The 22,561-nt window shown below is 36.0% G+C and overlaps 1 protein-coding gene across 5 annotated transcripts in view; it reads left to right on the plus strand.

The window, feature by feature from the left end:
• DMXL1 (Dmx like 1) overlaps positions 1–22,561 on the plus strand; it is an 83,170-nt gene that overhangs the window by 21,297 nt on the left and 39,312 nt on the right. For 4 of the 5 annotated variants that reach the window (XM_027729626.2, XM_039383112.1, XM_027729620.2 and 1 more), the window contains exons 7-20: positions 2,117–2,292; positions 3,694–3,883; positions 5,384–5,552; positions 9,372–9,584; positions 10,336–10,589; positions 10,683–11,367; positions 11,898–12,019; positions 12,588–12,677; positions 12,985–13,084; positions 15,051–15,167; positions 16,915–17,139; positions 17,792–19,477; positions 20,055–20,165; positions 21,466–21,635. In XM_027729626.2, coding sequence (XP_027585427.2) covers positions 2,117–2,292; positions 3,694–3,883; positions 5,384–5,552; positions 9,372–9,584; positions 10,336–10,589; positions 10,683–11,367; positions 11,898–12,019; positions 12,588–12,677; positions 12,985–13,084; positions 15,051–15,167; positions 16,915–17,139; positions 17,792–19,477; positions 20,055–20,165; positions 21,466–21,635 — 4,308 coding nt within the window. The remainder of the gene's footprint in view (positions 1–2,116; positions 2,293–3,693; positions 3,884–5,383; positions 5,553–9,371; positions 9,585–10,335; positions 10,590–10,682; positions 11,368–11,897; positions 12,020–12,587; positions 12,678–12,984; positions 13,085–15,050; positions 15,168–16,914; positions 17,140–17,791; positions 19,478–20,054; positions 20,166–21,465; positions 21,636–22,561) is intronic. The other variant, XM_039383110.1, reaches the window with a different exon arrangement.

A 22,561-nucleotide genomic window follows, 5' to 3' on the forward strand; every position in this document is an offset into this window, starting at 1 on the left:
ACTATTGTCTTTATTTGAGGGGAGAGTCACGCTGACATTGGTCAAAGAGTTAGAATAAGAATGTCCATATCCATCTTGTGAGAATTTATGGAATTACCGAAGTAGACTGTGGAACAAACATACTGGCTTCAGGTTATTGTTTTAAAAAAAGTAACTGAAAACAGTATAAGCGGTTTTGCACAGGTTAGCAGATGCAGGTAGGCATTGAGTTTGTGCTGCCAACTACAGAACCTGGCAAAGGCTGCACAGTTATTACAAAGGAAACAAAATGCTGGTGTGTAAGATTAATTGGGGCAATGCAATTGCTGAGGTTAGTGAAAACCTGGTTTAAGTGTCACAGAATCCTGAGCAGTAGTAACCTGACAGAATGAGTTTCAGACTGAAGAATGAAAGACAGTTTTGCAGTCTGGTCTGGTCTGTCTTGGAAGCATGAATGAAAAATGAGTGTGTACATGTAAAGAATGGTTAGAACAGTATTTAATTTAGTAATAGAGTGTGGAACTTTGCTGTTTGGATCATAATATGCCTTAATACATGCTTGACAAACAAAGATTCAAGGATGGTTCAGTCTGCAAGTGAACCTTGCTTTTGAAAGGCAGTTGTTGTGCATATTTTCACGATTCACTTATGTGCATCAGGAACAGGTGAGTAATGCATATCTTGATTAGTTGTGTTTGTTTTTTGCTTTAAACTTGCCATTTCAGGTCATCATGCTTGCTTGGAAGAGTAACTTTTAAGGCATTTGCTAATAATAAAGATGTAATAAATCTGTAAAATAACCTAGATTTCTTTTTCTAGGGAAACTGTATTCCAACTGACTAGCTTCCAACATACGAAGTAGAGTACTAGACTTCCTTGATGATAAATTATATTCTGTGTAATAACAAAGAAGCAAGCCCTAATGCTCCATTCTTTTTTTGCTTATTTGGATGTTACATTGGTTGCTATATGTTCTGTGGTGCCTTTAGCCATTTGCTGACTGAAAGAGCCATTCCAGCCATGTTTCAGATAACTATTAGTTACAAAAATTGTCTGAGTACATGTTTTGTTAAAAAAAAAAAAGTGTTCTATCATTGTCAGCAATATACATTATATGTATTACATTTTTTTTGATGGGTAGGAGTTAGTATTTATTTTGTAAGTCAAGTTTTAATGGATTCCAATGTTATAGTTTGATAGAATTATTGAAAAATTAATTAATCTGCAAATAACTTCTGTAGGGGTAATACTCTTGCAGAATTTTTGACTAGAATGTCTTATGTCCTGTTGTGTTTTCTTACATTATAAACTCACTCAAAGCAAAATTACTGAATAAGTAAGAAAAATTAATAAGCAGGAAAATTAATAACGTATTTTTTTACCATAAATGCTTAAGTCGGTTACCTACCTGGAGAATCTGCAAACACATCTTTATTTCTGTGTCTTGTTTTTTCATTTAGTTTTTTGTGAAGGACAATGCTGGTGAGCAAAACAAACTCCCCTTCCTCCCAGTAGGGTCATCAGTTGATACAGTATTTCAATGCCATTCATATTTAATAGCTGATCAACAACATGAATCTAGAATCAGATTAATTTATCTAGTCCTTGAAGGCATAATCAATTTTTGTGTATATCTGACAAAAGCAAATCAATTTTTGTGTATATCTGACAAAAGCAGATCGAGCAGTGCTGAGCTTGATTTTTGACATGGCATCTATGACCTTTGTGTGTTTATCTAACACTTAAATTTGTGCTGGGGGGTTTTGGCTCTTTTCTGCCGAGGTACAATTACTCGTATTAACATTTGAATACCATTTCAAACTAATGCAGCTTGAATTTTTGTGGTTAAAAATTGGCAACTAATCAGGAGGACCAAAATTAAATCCTGTTAGTAATGGCAAGCAAGTTGAATGGAAGCTCTGCTACTGTGTTTTCTTTAAGATTGAGTCTTAAAGTTGTATTTACTGAACTTGTTTCTGTAAATTGTACTGAATTTGTTTCTCTGTGTTACTCTGATCACAAAAGTATTTTAAAGACGAATGAAACCTCAAGAGACAAACCCAGAAGTACTTGAAGTGTGTCATAGTCTTATGTGAGGTAGTTTTATTTACTGTCTTTTCTTTTTTCCTTTCCGCAGGATGACTGTCTTGTGAAAGTATGGTACAACACAGAGAGCTGGCGATCAGCCATAACACCACCTGGTACCAATCCTGAAAGCCAAGCAAAAGAAATTGATTTTTCATTTGTTTATTTGGCTCATCCTCGGTCAGTAAATGCATTTTCATGGAGGAAGACCAGTAAATTCATGCCACGGTCAGTAGTTCTAACAACATGAAGTTCATAAGTTGCCCAAAGAAACCCCTGAACTATACAGTGTTCCCAGCTGTACAGTCAACAGTCACACAAATTGTATGGTTTACTTCAGTTATTAATTTTATACTGTCTGTGTGTGTTCTTGAGAAGTAAGCATCCTCTTACCTGGAAAAGAACTAGAAAGTTAGGAAGGGAGTCTCACAGACTGACTTAGGCATTGAACTAAATATGAAATCAGATCTTGGAAAATTGTCTCTTTCCATCGTATTGATTGCACTGTCTGAAATGACCATTCATTCATTTAATCCCAGCTTGTTCCTTTCCATCTTAATGGAATCAGAGCAAATCAAAATAAGTCCTCTTCCACAAACATTCAAGTATTTTCATGTATTGTAATTTCTTTCTCTACCTGGTACAAAAGTAGACCTCTGTCAGAAACAGTATCTGGAAATTCAAGTGAATAATAATTTGGAACTGATATCTTGGGTTTGAGCTTTTTGGGGTGTATGTTCTGATTCAAAATTACCTGTCCCTAATTTCCACCGGTACTTGCAGTCTCAAACTGAAATAGCGTTAGCATTTCTGTGCCCTGCAACCATTTTTTGGCTATATTATTCCAAATAGTAGCCAAATTTACGTACCTTTATGTGGAGCAAGTTTATGCTGTCCTTTATGCCACCCTTTAAGCAGAAGATTTTTCATAAAGCCATTACTATAGTTCTTAAATCACTTCTGAAAATCCATCTGCTCTGTGATTCCTAAGGGAGTTTTGTGCTGACAATCTGGTCAGATGATCCCTATATCTTTTGAGCCTTAGATAAAGCTCAAGTGTAAACTTACGTGAACTGGAAACCTCTTGATCTGCATAGCTTTTTCCAGTGTTTAGGGTAATTGGGTTTTTTGGCCAAATATGTAACACAAGTTGCATTTGGAAAAATAGTAATTAAGAAAAAATTCTAGCTTTCAATTGGCTGTTGTATCCCTGGTATTACTTGGTTTCTGTCCTTTGTATATGTAATTTTGTAAGTGGTAGATAGCAGTAAGATCTGGAATTAAGAACAGGTATCTAGAATATTATTAGCTTTTTATGTGAAGAGCTTTAAAATGAAAAACATAAATTTTGCTATTACAAGTATGAATTATTCTTTAAATTGAAATCCACGATTTGCTGTTGCACTGTTATGTGATGAAGTTTGAGGTAATTTATAGTCAGATACTTGAACAGATAGGAAAGCCTTTGATACATCATTTGTTTTCTTAAGAATATATTGATAAGTTTTTCTTGCATTAGTATGTTTAAGTTACTTGGTGCAATTCCAAAAAGTGTTTGGAACTGTTGGTTTGTTTTGATGCTATGTAATAGTAAGCAGCTTTTTCATACCTTAAATTTTCTTTCTTTAGTGGTGCTGTCTGCAATGTACTCCTGACTTGCTGTAAGGATAATGTTTGTCGTCTCTGGGCAGAGACTTTATTACCCAATGACAGTTTGTTGTATGGTGGAGGATACAGCAATTGGAGTGAAGCTGTGAACTTCACAAATAACTTCAAGAGAAATATTTCAAGCAAAGAAAAAGTGCAAAGTGCTTTAGAGGTAAGAACTGAAGTTGAACAGTGACAATAAACACTTGTACAAACATGTAATTTTAGGTTTATAATTATAAACTCAGATATGTATCATAAACTGAAATCCTTTATACCAGAGATGTGGATAAAAATGCTATAACAGGGTGAGTTTCTTTGAAATCTTCCTTGGGAAATCTAAGCTGACAGCTTTCCTACTGAACTTCTCACATTAGAAGAGACACTGTTCTAAAGTCCCAGCTGCCTATTTTGGTCTGATGACTGAAGAAAAATGCTTTACCGTATCTAGTTCAAAGGGCTAGGAACAGTATGGAGCACATACTGTATATAGGTTATGTGAAACTCAGGAGTGATGCTGCCTTAAAATGTATGGTAGGGGCTCACTTGTTACCTCTGAAGTTGTGAGATGTTCTCTGACTTCTGCAACTGGAAAGACAGTGATCATATGGAGGGAATGAAAACAGCCTTTCTGCAGCAGTCCTCAAGAGCAAATTGCTTGTAAACTTTAAGGCAAATGATCCTTGCCAGATAATATTTTCTAACCAGTGAGAATCAGGAAGAAGGTGAAGCAGTAGTGGTCTCCTGCAAAGTTGTGTGGAGCTTATGTGGGCATTGTGCTTTCGTCTTAATGGAGCGATGTGTTTAGTATGCTTGTAGTGCTTTCTTAGCGCATACGGCATACATGAAAAATATGACAGGCTGAAAGGCACAACACAGCAAAGAAAAATAGTCAAAAGATGGGAGAGAAGGGAAAGGTCGGAGACAGTTCTGTGTTTCTGTTGAAAATAAGAGGCAATATTAGAGATCAGAAACCACAATTATTTGAGAATTGAGGAAACACTGTTTACATGGGCATGCTGTGTTAAGATGCAAAGCACTTGCAAAGCAAGTCAAAAGGAATGCCAAGGGTGTAATACTGTCCTTAGTACAAGTTGTGTATCTTCGTGTACCTGTATGTGCTTACATAGATGCCTACAGCACAATGGGCTTGAACTAAGTCAGTCTTAAAAATCAAATATTACTTTTTGCCTTGGAAACATGCATTTGCATAAAAGAGGAAGACCTTAAAACTCATTGGGCCGTTATGAAGTGCTGATCTAGTTAGGTCCAAAGTCCAAATCCAATTTTTCAGTCTCTGAAATGGGGCTACTCAAAGTTGCTACTTTGTTCAGAATCCTCAATAAGCATGGTATATGTTTATGAAATACAATAGTATTTTCTGTTTAAGTGTAAAAACTGTATGAACGTTGGAATATGCACACTGGAATATGAAGTAGTTACTTATGTGAAGGTGTTTTATGGACCCTCATAAATAAATCTGAAGGCATTGCTATCTTTCTGCTGCAGACACCACCTGAACAGTGTAATTTTGCAAGAAACTCCACTAATTCTTTAAAGTAGCTTTTAAACTGAGAAATACAATTCACTAGTTTCTAGAAAACCTCTTACAGATGAAATCTGCTTTTTATTTTTGAAAGGAATTAAAATGACACTCTTATTCTTCATGCAGTTAAACCTGAGGCACTTCCGACGAGGAAGGAGGAGGTCAAGTGCTGTTGTAGCACATACTGGATATACTCTGCATCAACAAGATCCCCATGAAGTTCACAGGAACATTGCTCCTCATGCAAATGCCCTTTGTCACTTCCATATTGCTGCCAGTATCAACCCAGCCACAGGTAAGAAATGTGATCAATCTTTGCTGCAAAATGAACTGCAATTTCTGTTAGGTATGTATTCTCTGTAGAAGCTTAACAAATGTGTTTGTACAGTATTTACATGATCATGCAAAATTGCTAGTATGTTTGTTTCATTTATGCATGGAAGAACCTTCTACAGTAATGAAATTATTTGAATAAATTTTCTCTGCAGTAATCCTGTCTTTCATTTTGTCGTCTTTTAACTGAGATTCATAGTGGTCTAAGATGGAGTAAAGTAAGTATTTGTAACTGGAGCTACAATTTACTGTGAATTGTGTATGATACCCGGAGTGCACTGATGCGATGAAAAATTTCCAAGCTGATTAAAATCAGTATGGGACACTAAGTGTGTGAAATAACTACATGTTCCACTACTTCTGTTCTGTCTCTGAACAAAACAAAACACGCCTTCATCTTGCATTCCATAAACTTTAATACTGTGTAGCACTCAAACAACATGTTGATAAGCTTTGAGGAAACTCCTCTATAGTTGCTAATATTTCTATTTTCATAATCTTTGTGTATGCTGAAAATGAAGGGAATGAGCATGTCTGCTCATTGCAAAACAGAATAGAAATGGCCTTTCATTAAGGTTTTACTGCTGTTATGTGGTTTTCTGTGTCTAGACTTAAAGAACAAATGTATTATGTAATTCTTACCTTAAACTAGTTAAGCTCTGTCTTATAGTATTTAAAATTGTTTTTCTGTCTCTGCTGACCCTTGTTTGAAAGGCCAATTTTGATCTAAAGACATCCATGATGAGTTCATATTTGTAGCTGTACAGTCTTTGGTATGATTGTAAAGAACAAGTAGTTTCCATTAAAATTGCTGTGCTAGGCAAAGCTGTAAACCCTTTCTCCTCTAAGATTAATCTTCAACGTTTTTAGTATTGGTTCATTTGTTCATATTTTAACAGAGAGGACTAGAATCACATTAAGCCTACCAGACGGAAACTTCTTTCAGTTTTGTGTTGTACCGTCAGTGCTATCCTACAGTGCTATGTCTACAGGAAAAGTCTCCAGTCATTACATGTATTACTACCCAATGTCATAGGGGAAAATTTCTTCAAAACTACTTGAAGATTTGTAGTTTTCTTCTGTACTTTCTCATCTGCAGATTGCACAAGGAGCTAGATAACCTTTTCATGTGGCTAGCACATAATCTTTCACTTTTTTTTTTTTTGTACCTAGTCTTTTCTTATTATTTTTATACACAATAGATAGTGCCGTGGTTTAAACCCAACCTGCCGCTGGGCCCCACACAACCACTCAACTCACTCCTCTGTCAGCAGGACTGGGGAGAGAATCAGAAGGGTGAAAGCCAGGAAACTCCTGAATTAATAGAGTTTAATAGGGAAAGCAAAACAAGGAATTATTTCACTGCTTCCCATGGACAGGCAGGTGTTCAACCATCTCAAGGAGAACAGGGCCCCATCACACGTTAAGGGCTACTTGGGAAGACAAAACACCACCACTCCTTACATCCTCCCTTCCTCCTCCTTACCCCCACTTTTTATGCTGAGCTTGATGTCTTGCGGTCTGGAATATCCCTTTGGTCGTTTGGGTCACCTGTCCTGGCTGTGTACTCTCCTAATTTCCCATGCACCCCCAATTTCCTCGCCAGCGTGGGAGTACAGAAAGCAGACAAGGCCTTGAGTCTGTATAAGCACTAACATTGCTCAGCAATAACGAGCAAAACCATCTCTGTATTATCAATCCCGTGTTCAGCACAAATCCAAAACACAGTCCCATTCCAGCTGCTGCGAAGATGATTAACTACCCTAGCCAAAACTACCCAGCACAACTAAGTAAACTTTGATTTTGCTTTTAATAGCCTTTGCAATATAAACTCGCCTAACAGGAAATTCACAGAATGAGAATAAAAATAATTTTGAAAAAGATTAGAAAAATATTTTCCTAGTTATTCAAAACTTGTCTTTGGCCTTTTTAATCGTATATTCTTTTTATATTATCTGTATTAATCTGTGTCTATTACTGTCTTTTGGATCACTTGGTCTTTAACTCAGTTGCCTGGAAGGTAACAGGTTGTTCTTTAAAGTAACTTTAACATTCTAAATCTTAATTTGAAGAAGTATGTGTTCCTCCTCACAGTCAAGTCCCTAAGTACGTCAGTCTAATGAGATTTTCTAAGTAGGCCTTTTTGTTTGCCCTTTTGAAATTGGATTTAATCTGAAAACCTAATTGTATTTCCTTTCATTTAATTTAAAACAAATCAGTCTGTGATCTCTCACTTGAAAATTTACCCTTACGACATTTTAAAATAGTCAATAAAAACTTAAGGCCAAAACAGCTTCGCATTTTGAGGAATAATGCTGTCACATGTAAGAATAAATATAAAATTTCATATAGTATATGAAACTAATTTTCTTATAGTGACAAAATCCTTGAGACCTGCTTTTATATGATGGTGTTATTTCAATGGATATTCAGCTTGGGTGGAGTTCAGTGGAAGGAATAAACGGTGGTTACTACGACAAAATTGTCTCTAGGTAATTTCAGAAGAAGTTCTTCCATCCAAAGACATTAGTATTTTTCTGGAAAGAGTGATTGTGATTTATGAAGCAAGTAGAAATTCACTAGGGATAATGTCCAGAGCTGAGCATCAGTTAGAAACTGGTAATTTTGAGGTAGGAGAATGGGAAAAAAAAGTGATTTCTTATCTGAAGAGTAATCTTTTGAGATCACCTTACTCAGCTTTGTGTTCCGAAAAGGGGTCAACAGAATTCTTCCCTCCAAGATCTGTTACTATCCATATGTATAATGCTATTTTTGAGACTGGCATTGGCCTGTTTAGGAAGACAGACTGTATTTCTGAAGTCATATGTGGCTCCTCTTGCCTCCTTCACCTGCTGCATCCCCTTCCCACAATAAAATTGCTGGCTGTCCTGGTAGTCCTTTTGTTTTATCTGTGTGCTCTTAGTTATAATTTTCTTTGACTAGATTGGAGGATTAGTAATTCAAAGCCATCATTGACTTTGATTAAAACCAATAGATTTTGAGTGATTTTGATTTTTGAATCTCCCAGGACATGGAATTTAAGTAATAGGGAGCAGAAGGAGATGAGAATATACGTAGAGGCTTCTAGGTGAGAATTACATGCAGGTTGAGCTTTTAACATATTGCTTAACATCAGTGATTTGAGGAAATTTCGGTAAATCACCTAGCTGCCTTTTAGCTACGCTTAATTTAGATGATGTTACTCTGCAGCAGTCTGATCCTTGCTTCTGTCGCACACTTTATGATTACTGCTCTGTTTTTCACAGCAACGTGGGGCACTGGTTACCATCAAAGGGCAATGTCAAATAACAGAATCTGTCAGAATTAGAAATTCTGGAATTTTGTGATGGTATTACAGAGGGTGTCATCTGTTGACTGTACTAGTTTTTGCTTGTGTAAGCCTGTAGTCTTTGATTACAATGTATATCTGCAGCATCCATTGTGGACTTAATGTTGGAAATCATGCGTAAATTATTTGGGTCATACTGAGCTGTAGTAGCAAAAGACAAGGTAAATTAACCTGAATGTACAATGTTACATCAAGGAGATATAACATCGCAGGGCGGTACTGTGATCCTAAGGTAAGCATTACAAAGAACCTCTCTGTGGAACATCTCTCGTGGTGGCTGAAAACAGATCATGCTGGTGAAAGGAATGGCAAGTGGCAATACACTACGTGTATTTTTTTCATGACAGGGTTTCTGCTTAAAATAATTTCTCTAAAATGATTTTTTGACCAAACTACTTAGTTTTAAAAAATGTCAACATCTTTTTCTGGTAGATATCCCTCTACTTCCTTCTATCACATCTCTGAGTCTTGGTGAAAATGAAGAAAAAAGTGGACCTTTTGTTGTGCACTGGCTAAACAACAAAGAACTTCATTTTACCTTATCTATGGAAGTGTTTTTGCAACAACTTAAAAGGAGTTTTGAACATCATTCTCCTGAGACTAATACTGAGGAATCTAATCAAATGGATGGCAGATCAGAAGAAGGTAAAAGTTAGAGAGACATAGACTGTTTAGAAAAATGGCTTTCATTTTAGAAAGTAGTTTGTAATGTTCCTTCAGGTGAAGTCAGAGGTGGGCAACTTGACATGGAAGACATATTACAGTAGCAGTTTTATGCATTTTTTTCCCATATGCTGAAAGTACCTAAGTGACTTTAAAAAATTTCTATCTAAAAAAGCTGTTGGTTGGGGATTTTTTTGTTTGTTTAGGTTTCTTGGTTTTGTGGGGTTTTTTATGGTTGTTCTAGAAATTTTGAGTTAATACATGCTGAAAACTGCACTGTTTACTTAGGCTGACCTGGAGGCCTTTGCATAAAAGTGTTACTTTAATATTAAGGAAGCAAGTGCAATACTTTGAATTAACTTCCTTTTTTTAGATATTAACATACACTTCATTTATATAGCTTTATTCTGTAACATAATACATTCATTTAATTTATATATTTTAGAGCTTGGTGCTCATGTTCTGTCTACGCATGCAAAAATTTGTATAAAATGTGGAAAAGAAAAATATTTCAAATTAAGGTGCAATATAAATTATTTTGGTTTATTAGACATTAAGGTTCATAAGGTCTTGTTATAATTTTCATTCTTTTAGATTAGTTCTTTAATTTTAAAGTAGTTCTCATATGATTGTCTTATAAAAGGCCTGAAAGGTGCTCCAGTGCCTGAATAACACCACTTGTTATACTGCTAGTTTTGAATATAATATATATTTATATATCTCTGTGTTCTAGAAGCTGATGAAAATGGGGATGAGCAAAAAGGAAACCAAGAAAAGAAGGAACTGAGCGATGAGAAAGCTACTCCAAATTCAAGCCTTGTTCCTTTATCTTCTGCTATTATTGATCATGAAATTGAAGTTCTGCTCTCTGAATGGAGTAAAAATGCTGACATGCTATTCAGTATACATCCTATGGATGGTTCACTGCTGGTGTGGCATGTGGACTGGCTAGATGAATACCAGCCCGGCATGTTTCGCCAGGTGCAGGTACTTTATTTCTTCTGCATTGTACATAGTTACTCAGTGAGATGTATGATGAGACAATAACTAATATTTATTCTTCCTTTCTTAAAATTCCAGGTGTCATTTGTCTCAAGAATTCCTGTTGCATTTCCAACGGGTGATGCAAACTCTCTTTGCAGAAGTATAGTGATGTATGCTTGTACCAAAAATGTTGACTTAGCTATTCAACAAGGCAAACAAAAGCCTCCTGGCCTTACGCGATCATCATCTATGCTTATCTCTTCTGGACACAGTAAAACAACCAACAGTTTAAAACTGAGCATCTTCACACCTAATGTTATGATGATTTCCAAACATGCAGATGGGTCATTGAACCAGTGGCTAGTGAGTTTTGCTGAGGAATCTGCTTTTTCAACCGTACTCAGTATTTCACATAAATCCCGATATTGTGGTCACCGTTTTCATCTTAATGACTTGGCTTGCCACTCAGTATTACCACTACTGCTTACAACCTCACATCACAATGCTCTAATTTCACCAGATGTTGAGAATGCAATACAGGCAAATGATTCCTTGAGGTCTCAGGAGTCACCAGTAAGACTTCAGAGTAGAGCCAATGCAAATGTGACATCCCAGGATCCCAATGCAGTTTACAGTGAACTTATTCTTTGGAGAGTAGATCCTGTTGGGCCTTTGTCCTTTTCTGGTGGAGTTTCTGAACTTGCTCGGATCAATTCTCTTCATGTTTCAGCTTTTTCTAATGTTGCGTGGCTGCCCACACTTATACCCAGCTATTGCCTTGGTGAGTTTTGTTTCCTGATTTGTGAAGTGTTTTAGAATAAAAGTAAATAACCTAATAATGCTTTTAAGTAGATAATATAGAAATACTTGAATGTAATGGAAAAAATGTTAAGTATGGGTCCTTTACTTCACAAATTTTCAAGCTGCTGATACTTGGAAGTCCTTTATTCTTATGTGAAGATTTGCTGTGCTCTTCTGTCTTATTTTATGTATTTGTTTTTTTAGGAGCTTTTGCAGTTAAGTTCTTAAATACTAGTGCATTCTTCAGAGCACGCTGAACACTTAAAAGCTGAGGAAAGTTTAGCTCTAGTCTGCAAATGGGATTCTCATTTCCTTTAATATGCTTTGATTTGATTGCTGAGCACAGCATTAAACTTTGTAATTCTTGCTTGTGAATGGAAGTTAACATTTTTTATGCTGGATTGTTTTTTGTCATAACTTCAAAATTACCTCTCGTCCAGAAAAAAAAGAAAAAAAGGAAGCAAATTAGTGTTTGAATAGTTGAGTACTTTTTGCCTTCCTGCTTTTCAGGTGCATACTGTAATTCTCCAAGTGCCTGCTTTGTGGCTAGTGATGGGCAGCATTTGAAATTATATCAAGCTGTGATAGATGCTAAGAAACTTTTGTGTGAGCTCTCCAATCCAGAAATTTCTGTAAGTAAAAAGCCATCTCAAGTTTTTGCATGTTAGAACTTCATTCAGTCTCACTAGGCTCAAACGTATTGGTAACTAAGCTGGTTGCTGAGGATTTCACAGGTGATTCTGCTTGTAAAAGCAGATAAGATAAAACTTTTTTTAGCCACTGTATATGATTTAATCTCAAACTCTGCATATTGAGGCAGGCCAGCCTCAATATGGAAATTGATTGGAAAATGCCTCTGAAACACTTGCACTACAAGGAATAATACCTGTGTGTGTGCATTGCCATCCTAATGAAAAGCTGAGATGACAGTGCAGCTTGGGGAAAGGACAATACAATGCTAAATGTGGGGCTTTCCAGATATTCTTGTCACTTTTCACCCGTCCAAACCGTATGTGCTTTTGATAAAATGGGGAATATTACCTGAATAAAATGGGGAATATTCTTACTGAATCACAACCAGTGTATATTTAGTGCTTTAGTTAGCATTTGTGTAGAGATGTTGCACCTACCTAGCAGGCTGTGTCACAGAAATGCACAAAACTAAGTTAACAGACCACCCCTCTAACTCTTTTTAAACAGAAGTATGTTGGTGAAGTTTTTAACATCATAAGTCAGCAATCTACGGCTCGCCCAGGGTGTATCATTGAACTGGATGCTATCACAGAGCTTGTAAGATTTTCTCCTATACTCATTTTTCACTGTAATTAGCTTTTTTTAAAAAGTGTTAATAGTAAACGTGATACCTGTAGCTCTCTGTCAGGTAAAGATGAGGTATTTAAAGACTGCTTGTGGTGTATACTTGCTCTTGTTTTCAGTAGTACCTGTAAGTGAAAAGAATGTGAGTAATGAAAGTGCATTTTCATGAGAAATCTTTCACTGATGTGTATAACTTAGCAAGTTAGAAGCTCTCGTGTTAGAGAGCTTAAGCAGTACATTCTGTAATGTTCTCTTCCTGTTTGTGTTTTTACTTTCTTAGCATGGCCGGAAAACACAGTTATTCCATGTTTTTCAAGAAGACTTCATTTTACATAACCAGGAGAACGAAATGCCTGCAAAGAACAATTTATCAGACTCTGGTAAAAAATTCTTTTTCATAGAACATTGAAATTTTCATTCTGCAGAAGAAAACTTCTTAATAAATAGCTTTTGTCATTTTAAGGTCAAATACCTTACTTTGAGATCTTCAGAAGAATTTCTAGTCTAATGGAATTCACGGGTGTTTCACTTCCTCTGAGTTATGTGCAACTAAGTTTTAGATAAAGTAGTTTAAATCATGAGATACCCCTTATGTAGTATATTAAACAGTCCCTTACTGATACCTGTCTTACATGAGGGGGAAGGGGTTTTAAATGTGAAGCTTGTAGTGGTAAAGTATGACATAGAGAAATCTTACTGTATCCTATCATGGTGGATGTTCATCCTTTACATCAGCTAAATACTGCTCCTCAGGCCTTGCATGGTATAATAAATGGCAGACCAAATAATTCCCCCTCACTAGAATACTATAAGTAGTGTGTGGATTTGTAGGTCTTTGGGCAGATCTGAGTTGCTGTGGAATAAATGATTTGTTTTCCTTGGTGGAGTGAACCAGTGATTCTGTTATGTAGGCATCACAATTTTGTGGTGTTCTGTTCCAATGAAATAGTGTGGGGAAAAGAGAGTCAGAGTAAAGTTTGTAGTAAAATAGTAAAGGAAGTCCTGAATGAAAGGAAGCAAAGGCATGGAAAAGTGTCAAAAGGACCAAGGAACATACTGCCTGAACTTTATATTCATAGTAATCATTTATGAATTGGCTGTTTCTACTTGAGGAAAAGATTTGGAGTAGTGGAGATAATCCCAGCCTTCAGCAGAGTTCAAAAAATGCAAATGAGATGTTGAAAATTAGGCACAAAACAGAGAACAAAAAGAAGTGTTACTGTACACATAATTGTATGTTTACATCTTGAATATGATACACAAAAAGGATTTAAAAAGAAATATGGAAGACATTTGATCTTAGAAAAAACAACTGTATATATCTGTATGTGTTCTGAAGTTCTGCATGGATTGCTGCCATGTAAGGAATTGGGCTAAATGGAAAATTGTAAATTAGTTCTGGATCATTTGCATACGTTCTAATCTGGAAGTATTTTCTAGTCCTTTAAAACCTTCTAAGTTTTTTAAAAGAACATTCTTTCATCTTTAATAATGCATAAAGATTGTTTTTAAAAAGAACAAATTAATTTGTTTTTCTGTAGTACCGTAAGCACCACAGTGTCAAACACACAGGGCAAATACAGCTTATTCTTGATCATGTTTTATGTAGATACACAGCTAAAGAAGGGTTAGAGGAATCACGGAGGAAAGATGATCACTAAACTATTCCTTCTTGGTCCTAATGGGTTTACTTTGATACTAAGAAGGGAGAATGGCCAGGTGCACCGTCCAGAAACGGGCTCCTATTGATAGTACAACTTCTGTCCTCTTTTCTTGGTGTGAAACTATAGTAAATTAATTCTTGGGAAGAAGCATTGCATCTCTTGTGTGTTCCAGACTATATGTAATTGGCCTAGTCTATATATAATTGGTCTGGCTGGGTTGTGACCAACGAGCCTAGCCATTAGACCAAGCTAATGACTTTCAGAAATGTGGACAATGGCATTTCTTCTTTAGATATAATTTGTATAATTTTTATGAAGGCCAGACCTCTGTAACTGTTACAGTTACCGCTAACAGATGGTTAAGAAACTGTGAGAGACAAACATGTAAAAGACAGAGGTCCAGAGCTGATCCAGCTTTATTATACACAGCAAAGTCACTCAAATATGTTGTTATCTCTAAAAGAAAACATTGACAATTCTTACATGAGTGCATCCATAATTGTGGTGGTTGTTAGTTGTGGTAAAATACTGAGAAAACTAAAGTAACAGTTGGATATAGTCAGACCATTGCATTTCAGTATTAGTTTGTGGTAGCTTAATGTGATTATTTGCTAGCCAGCAAAATTTAGTTCTGCTTTCAGGTGAATAACTCCTAAGATCTTCCTCTTCTTAATTTCATCAGGAAACCAGCAGAATGGATTCTCCGAAAAATTCTACTTGATAGTAATAGAATATGCTCAAAGCCGTTCATTACTACATATGTGGCACTTACATTTGAAGTCAGTTCCTGTCTCAATAGGTAAACTGTCTTTCTCGTATTTTCCTTTTAAGAAGTAAGTTACTATCTAGTAAATATATCTGCTGTTCATATATCTGCTGTTCAGTGTATTCTGAATTGTATTTCATCTTTTTGAAAAGAATCTACAGTTGATTACAAGCTTTTATCACAGCCCATTCTTTCTGGATTACTTAATCTTCAGAATGATGAAGCTTTTGGGATCAGCCTGAGCCCAGAGTTTGGTATTTCTTGTACATTCTAAGGGCAGAAATATTTAACTGGGTTAAACTTATTTAATATGGTCTAAGAGTCAAGGTGTTTTACTTTCATAATTTTTTCTTATGCAATTTTTGCGTTTACATGTTTTAATCTGGACCATGGTCTGAAGTGTCTAAGCATCAGTGATATCATCATAATTATAAACAATTTTGGTGTTCTGAAATCTGCTGGTTCTCTTTCAAACTACCAAACTACCTCTAAAACTATAAAATTTTAAAGTAAGCAAATAAGTATTATTGCAATTAATTTATAAAATAGTGAGAATAAAAAAGATCCAAATTTTGTGATCTGGTTACATGATGAAGATATTACTGATAAGGCTTTTCAGCAAATGTGTTTGGCTATTCATGTTCCAAATCCATCAAATTCAACTTCAGCTATTGAGTTTTATTTAAAAAAAAGGGAAAATTTATATTACGTAATCTCTGAGAACGTAATATACATTTTAAGCGATAAAATAAACTTGTAATAAAACTTTTCTGAAAAATAACTTTCCCCATTTTGTAAGGTAAGACATTGTGCTGGTTTAAAGGTAAACCAGCAGGGGAAATGAACTCAACTAAAAGGAGAGATTATAAATCAGAATAACAATTTAATAAAATAACACAATAAGTACAATTATACAGACAAACAGTTGGTTTCAACCCACAAAACCCAAATGTATAACCCAGCACCCTGCGGCATGAACAGAGTGGTGTTCTTTGGGCCCCCTGAGTCCAAAGGAAAAGGAGAGGGAAAAGCCTGTTGGTGAGAGTGCTGGTGCAGTCTGGTCAAAAGTGGTGATTGCAGTCCAGTCGAGAGTGATGGTCTGCAGTCTGGTTGAGAGCGGTGATCTGCAGTCTTCCTCTGGATCCCACCAGTGGTTCAACAAGTCCCAAGATTCCAAGATTATATATCCTCCAGTTCAGGCAGGAATGCCCAGTACTTCTCTCAGGGCAGGGAGTTCCACAGTGGGTATGAGGACAGGAGCATCCTCCTGTCTCGCAGGCCTCTTAACACCCAGTTTATAGCCAGATGAGTCAGGCTGCTCTGGGCAGATAGTGTAAATGGTCTATTGATAACAGTTTCTGGGAAATGGCATGGAAGGCTATAGAATACACAGTTTGGGTTACATCCGTACAGTGATGAACTGGTCCCAGCTGTTCTAACTAGGACAGCCATGGATATCTTCATTTAATTTTCTAGACCTGCAGATATTTTGTGCTCATGGGAACCTTATTTTCAGTGAGTAGCCACATGCATAACTCTTTGTCTGCAGTTTTGGTCTTTCTGGTTATAGTTTGATTGTTTTATAATTTCTCAGCAGTTATGGAATCTCAGAAGTGTTTAATCTGAAATATGCTAGCATTCCTCATTGAATATGAACAAAAGTAAAATTTTAAGTCATGTTTTATCTGTCTTTTTTGGAACTATTAAGGTGAGTAAAATTACTTCTTGAGTTAAAAGAAATCATTGGTTTTTTAAAATAAACAATGCAAAATTTTTTTAGATGAAAAGATAGGTTCAAATCCACCTGAAGAAGCAACACAAACAGAAGAATTGTATTCTTCACCTGATCCAGAGAAGATCCAATCACCTTTTACTCAAAAGTATCGGGCCTGTAGAGCAAACCTTCAGAGCACCAGCCGGCTTACTCTGTCTTCCAAAATGGTGTACAGTCAAGAGCTGAATATGCCAGAAGCAGTAGAGATAATAAGTGTAAAGCCGTCAGCAGGTTTGTAATTTTTTTCAAAAAGGACTAAAATTAGGACTCCTTGCCTTTCTGACTTTGGTCTTAAAATAGAAACAAAGTAGTAGTAAGTTTGGTATTTGATGTTAAAATTAAAATGCCTATAGGTGGATCCAAAAGGTTTGCTAAAACCTGTTTCCTTAACTTTATATCTCCATCTGGAACTAATACAAAAATAAAGCTTTTCTTTAAGGTATAATATTTATTGAATTTCACATTCTCACAAGAAAAAGAATTATACAAGCACAAATTTTGTTTTGCAGTCATTCATGAAATTTTTTGTAGGATCTATAAATTTTAAGGTTTTCATCAGTAGTCTTTCAGAAATATAATAGATTTACGTTTTTGAATGGAGGCATGTTTGATGGAAGAGATAATATATTGTAATATTCATGTTCAAATAATATAATTTGACTTTCCTCTAGAGAATGAAATGGAATCAAAAGGTAAAATGGTTTTGTGGTATTTTTGTCACATTGTCTTCTTTGTGAGGCCCTGTAAACAGCCTCTTTTTGAGGAAGTAGTAATATTTTTTTAATTTCAGAATAATAAAATGGTAGCTGTATAAAAAGGTCTCTAGTTTTGTGCTTGCTTTTTAGTATTTCCCACAGTGAAAATGTATTTTATTTCATTTTAGGACATCTCAGTTCTTCTTCCATATATCCTGTTTGTCGCGCACCTTATCTGCTGGCTACTTCATGCTCTGATGGAAAAGTTCGATTCTGGAGATGCAGAGTTGTCACTGAATCATCGGGTTTTTCCATGCCGGAATACAGCACACATGGTGATGTTAAATATGTATGGGAAGAATGGCCATTACTGATTGAGGATGGACTTCCTAGCAGTAGTGCTATTAGTGTTCCAGGAAGGCCAACTGAAGTCAGCTGTGCACACACCAACAGATTAGCAGTAGCATACAAGCAGGTAGCATCTAAAAATAGCCATCAAGATTTTGTAATGCATGTTAGTATTTTTGAATGTGAATCTACAGGGGGTTCTTCTTGGATTTTAGAACAGACTCTTAATTTAGATGAGATAGGCACCATGTTTGACTCTGGTATTGACAGCAGTTTAGTGGCATATAACCAGCAGGACACTTTTCTGTCTCATGGTGGGAGTATTATACCCAGCAGCAAGCACTTGGTACACTTAGACTGGATGTCTAGGGAAGATGGTTCACATATTCTGACAGTAGGAATTGGATCAAAACTTTATATGTTTGGTCAACTGTCTGGGAAGAGGCAAGAACAAAATAGTAATGAGATCGTAGCAGTCTCCCATAGTGGCAGCACTAAGGCCACAACCCTTTCTGGATTTGTTTTGCTGCGTTGTGTTGACTTGGTTTCATCTGTAGAAGGATCACCTCCTTTTCCCGTCTCCTTGTCTTGGGTGCGCGATGGCATTCTTGTAGTTGGAATGGATTGTGAAATGCATGTTTATTCCCAGTGGCAATCTCCTTCTAAGCAGGAACTAGTTAGTACGGATTCCTGCAGTGGAAGTATATCATGTATAACGAGCTTAATGAAACAAAACCAGTCAGCCGCCTCAGGTCTGCATCCACCAAAGAGAACCTTGACCAGATCTATGACCAGCCTTGCACAGAAACTTAGTGGGAAAAGATCTGCCTGTGATCTCTCTGTGGAAATGGAAGATTCTGGTCTTTTTGAAGCAGCTCATACATTATCTCCAACTTTACCTCAGTACCATCCGTATCAACTGCTGGAACTCATGGATCTCGGTAAAGTACGCAGAGCAAAAGCCATTCTGTCCCATTTGGTGAAGTGCATTGCTGGAGAAGTTGTTGCTATAAATGAATCTGAGCCTAATCATGATAAGAGGCTCAGATCTCTGACAATCAGTGCTAGCGGAAGTACTGCAAGAGATCCAAAAACATTCAGCAGAACGGAGACTACAGACTATATTGAAATAGACTCTGTTCCGCCATTGCCTTTGTATGCTCTGCTTGCAGCGGATGATGATTCATCTTATTCCTGTTCAGAGAAGACTAATAATCAAAATAGTCAAAATAAAAAAGATACACCCAATGACAATTATGAAAATCTCTTTCAAAATCCTGTTATAAGTACAGATGATCTTGTAACACTTGATGCAGAAGAAGAGAGTTTGAAACCGAAAGTCATCGATCTTTCTCAGTATAGCCCAACTTACTTTGGACCAGAACATGCTCAAGTTCTTTCTCGTCACTTACTTCATTCAAGCTTGCCAGGTCTGACTAGGATGGAGCAAATGTCATTGCTGGCCTTGGCAGATACGATTGCTACTACCAGTACTGACATTGGAGAAAGCAGAGACAGAAGTCAAGGTAAGGGGTCTCTTCCAAGTTAAATGTACTACTGTGCTTCACAACCCTTTTGGAGAGTTTTTTCCTATTTTGGAATATTTTTGTGGCTTACAGTTTTATTTCATAGTATAGCCTGTATTATTTACTGTACCATCACAGTATTTACTGTTTAACTAGAGTTTCAAGAGTTAATGCTTTGATAAGAATCAAATTTTGTTTTTCTCACTGTTAATGTCACTGTTTATCCATCAGTCCACACACCATGATTATTTTTAGTTCACTTTTGAAGGGACAGCTTTCTTAATGATGAATAGTTGTTGGACTATGTATTTCAGAGAAATTGAGAAATAAAGTTTACAAGTTTTTTTTTAATATGATAACACTTTTTCTGTTTCTTGCATTGAAGAGAACAAAAAGCTTCAAAACTTTTTATATTTGAAATCTTCTTTCCCTTCCCTTGAAGGGAAGAATTGTGAGTTAAGCTATTATATTTACAAATCTAAAATGTTAGTAGTCACAAAATTGTATTTCTTCTGTTAATACACACAGTAACTTCAAGTAGTTTCACTAAAGTGTATGTAAAAATATTTATTTTCAGGTGGAGAAACTCTTGACGAGTGTGGTTTAAAATTTTTATTGGCTGTTCGGCTTCACACGTTTCTGACAACTGCGCTTCCTCCTGTACATCGAGCTCAGCTGCTTCACCAAGGTAACTGATGTGTTTTCTTAGATGAGTTGGATTTTGGTGATGTACATGTGACTGGTGTGCTGTTGACATACCTTCACAGAATCAATGGGTTAGTGTATTGGGTTTTTTTAAAAAAAATTGTCCAATATGAATGAATGCCAGAGCAGAAAATGTCTGCTTTATTTTTGGTCTTGGAAATGAAGTAATTTCTTGTCTAACAAATTTTTAATTTTACTTTCTTTTCTGTTTCCCCAAATTAACTGACTTTTATGTACTTCTAGTATCATATCATTCCAATAACCTTCTGCAGGAATAAGCAGTAGAAAGTAGTACATATTTACTTAGGTTTTTAGTGCCTATTGGGGAAAAAAGTATTTTACAGACTGCTTGGACTTCAAATATTTCTATATGCTTACTGTAATTATAGAGTGAACTATTTCAAATATGGGGGTTTTTGTATAATTTAACTGTTTTCATCCTGATTGTTGCAGGCAATGGAATGAGGTGGATTGCATTAGTCATAATCAAATCTAAAGAACTGGCTGTGATTACTCTTTTAGCCATCATGACAGTTGATGGCATTTTCAGTCTCATGACTTCTCACCCCTCAGCTGAATCAGAGACTGGCATTTGGCCAAGATGCCACAGCAGAGTATTGCAGAGTTAGCTTTCTGATGAACTAATTTTAGTTGAGATACTTCTGCTCAGAAATCGATGAGAGTGAGAAGTGCCTCCAGGACATATGCAGAAGTGCAGTTCAGTGTACCTCTCTACAAAGAAGTGTCTGGCTGTCAATAGAGTTACAATTATCCATAACCAGCTATGTTGCTGCTTAATAAATGCTGTCTTCCTCCTGACATTTTTTTATTTCATGTTTTCTTTTGTATCTCTGTCCTCAAATGTGTTTTCTGCTCTGATTATCTGAAACTTTGCATTTTCAAATCCAAGTCAAAGTAGCGAACTTACCTTTCAAAACTTTGAAAAACGTAATCAGTACATTGTGCTTTGTATCATGGCTAATCTTAGTGCCACCATTATCCATATATTTGATGTTTAGTAACTCAGTTCTTTTCAAACTTACATAAAGAGTTGGCAGATGGAAAATTGTTTTCAGCTATATGATCTTTCTTTAGTATTAGATATGCAGTGCTAACAGATGTTCTTACATATCTGTTGCCTCATCAGCAATGCACTTATAAATGCAAAATAAAGAGTTTGACTTTTCTTCCCTTCTCCCTTTCCCATCCCCTTGACTTCAGATTCTAGAATATTTTATTAATAGGTGTCTTTTAATTTTTTTTTTTAATGTGTTATTATGCAGGGTTATCTACTAGTCACTTTGCCTGGGCGTTTCATTCAGTAGCGGAAGAAGAACTGCTGAGTATGCTCCCTGCAGTACAGAAGGGAGATCCAACATGGTCAGAGCTCAGAGCTATGGGGATAGGATGGTGGGTTCGAAATATCCACAGCCTGCGAAAATGCATAGAAAAGGTAAACATAGCGTTTTGAAAAAAAATTACCAAACTCTTTTCAAACAGCTGTCCTCTGGTGCTTACCTTCTATTTACGGGGTTTTAAAGTTTTAGATATATTAAATGTTTCTGAATGTTTCGTGCTGTATTTTTTGTATGTATAGTTTTTTATATGAGTATGAACATTTGTATTCAACTATTTTTTTTTAAATACTTCAGATGTCAAATTCCACTGTGAAATACATTTTTTGCTTTTAGATATTCCATTTTGGAGGTGGTAATGTGCAGTGCTTATTGTGGATGCTCAAGATACAGATGGAGCATATAGTTGTTTTTAATAGCAAGATAGAGAAACAAGTTATGGAAAAAGGTTCTCCTTAGAAAGCTATCAGAAGTGGGAACAATTTAGGTATTGTACATCTGTCTTGCAAATTGATTAATTTTCATGATAAACAAACCTTCTACTGTTTTATTTTGGCTTGTGGGGTTTTCTGTGTGTTTGTTGGGGGTTTTGTTCATTTTCTTTATATTAAATATTTTAACCATCACAGATGTGGCAATAAGCCTAACCTCATTATCACTTGTTTTAAGCTCTTGGAAAAGCCAAGTGTGTTGAGCTAGAAAATGACATGCACAAGATACTTTGACTACAAAGCACGAAGTGGTAAAATGCATGTCTCTACTTTTACTTTTCAATCTTTAGTAATTAATCTTCACTTTATAAAACTTAACTGCCTTGCATTAAAAAAATTCCAGGTATTCTGGGCCTGAGTTTCAGGTTATCTTACATAGGTCTTGGACTATTCTTGCTGCCACTTACCCCTTATTGCTTTCCAACCTTCAAAAGTAATCTCCTGTAAACAATTTTTCTCCTGTTGTGACTGGTCCCAACCTGTTTTTCAAGACTTCATATGTCCTTTGATTACCAGAGCAACTAATAAATTAA

This window comes from Pipra filicauda, unplaced genomic scaffold (assembly GCF_003945595.2).
Source record: "Pipra filicauda isolate LSUMZ 115617 unplaced genomic scaffold, ASM394559v2 scaffold29_size4552773_pilon, whole genome shotgun sequence".
NCBI lineage: Eukaryota > Metazoa > Chordata > Aves > Passeriformes > Pipridae > Pipra > Pipra filicauda.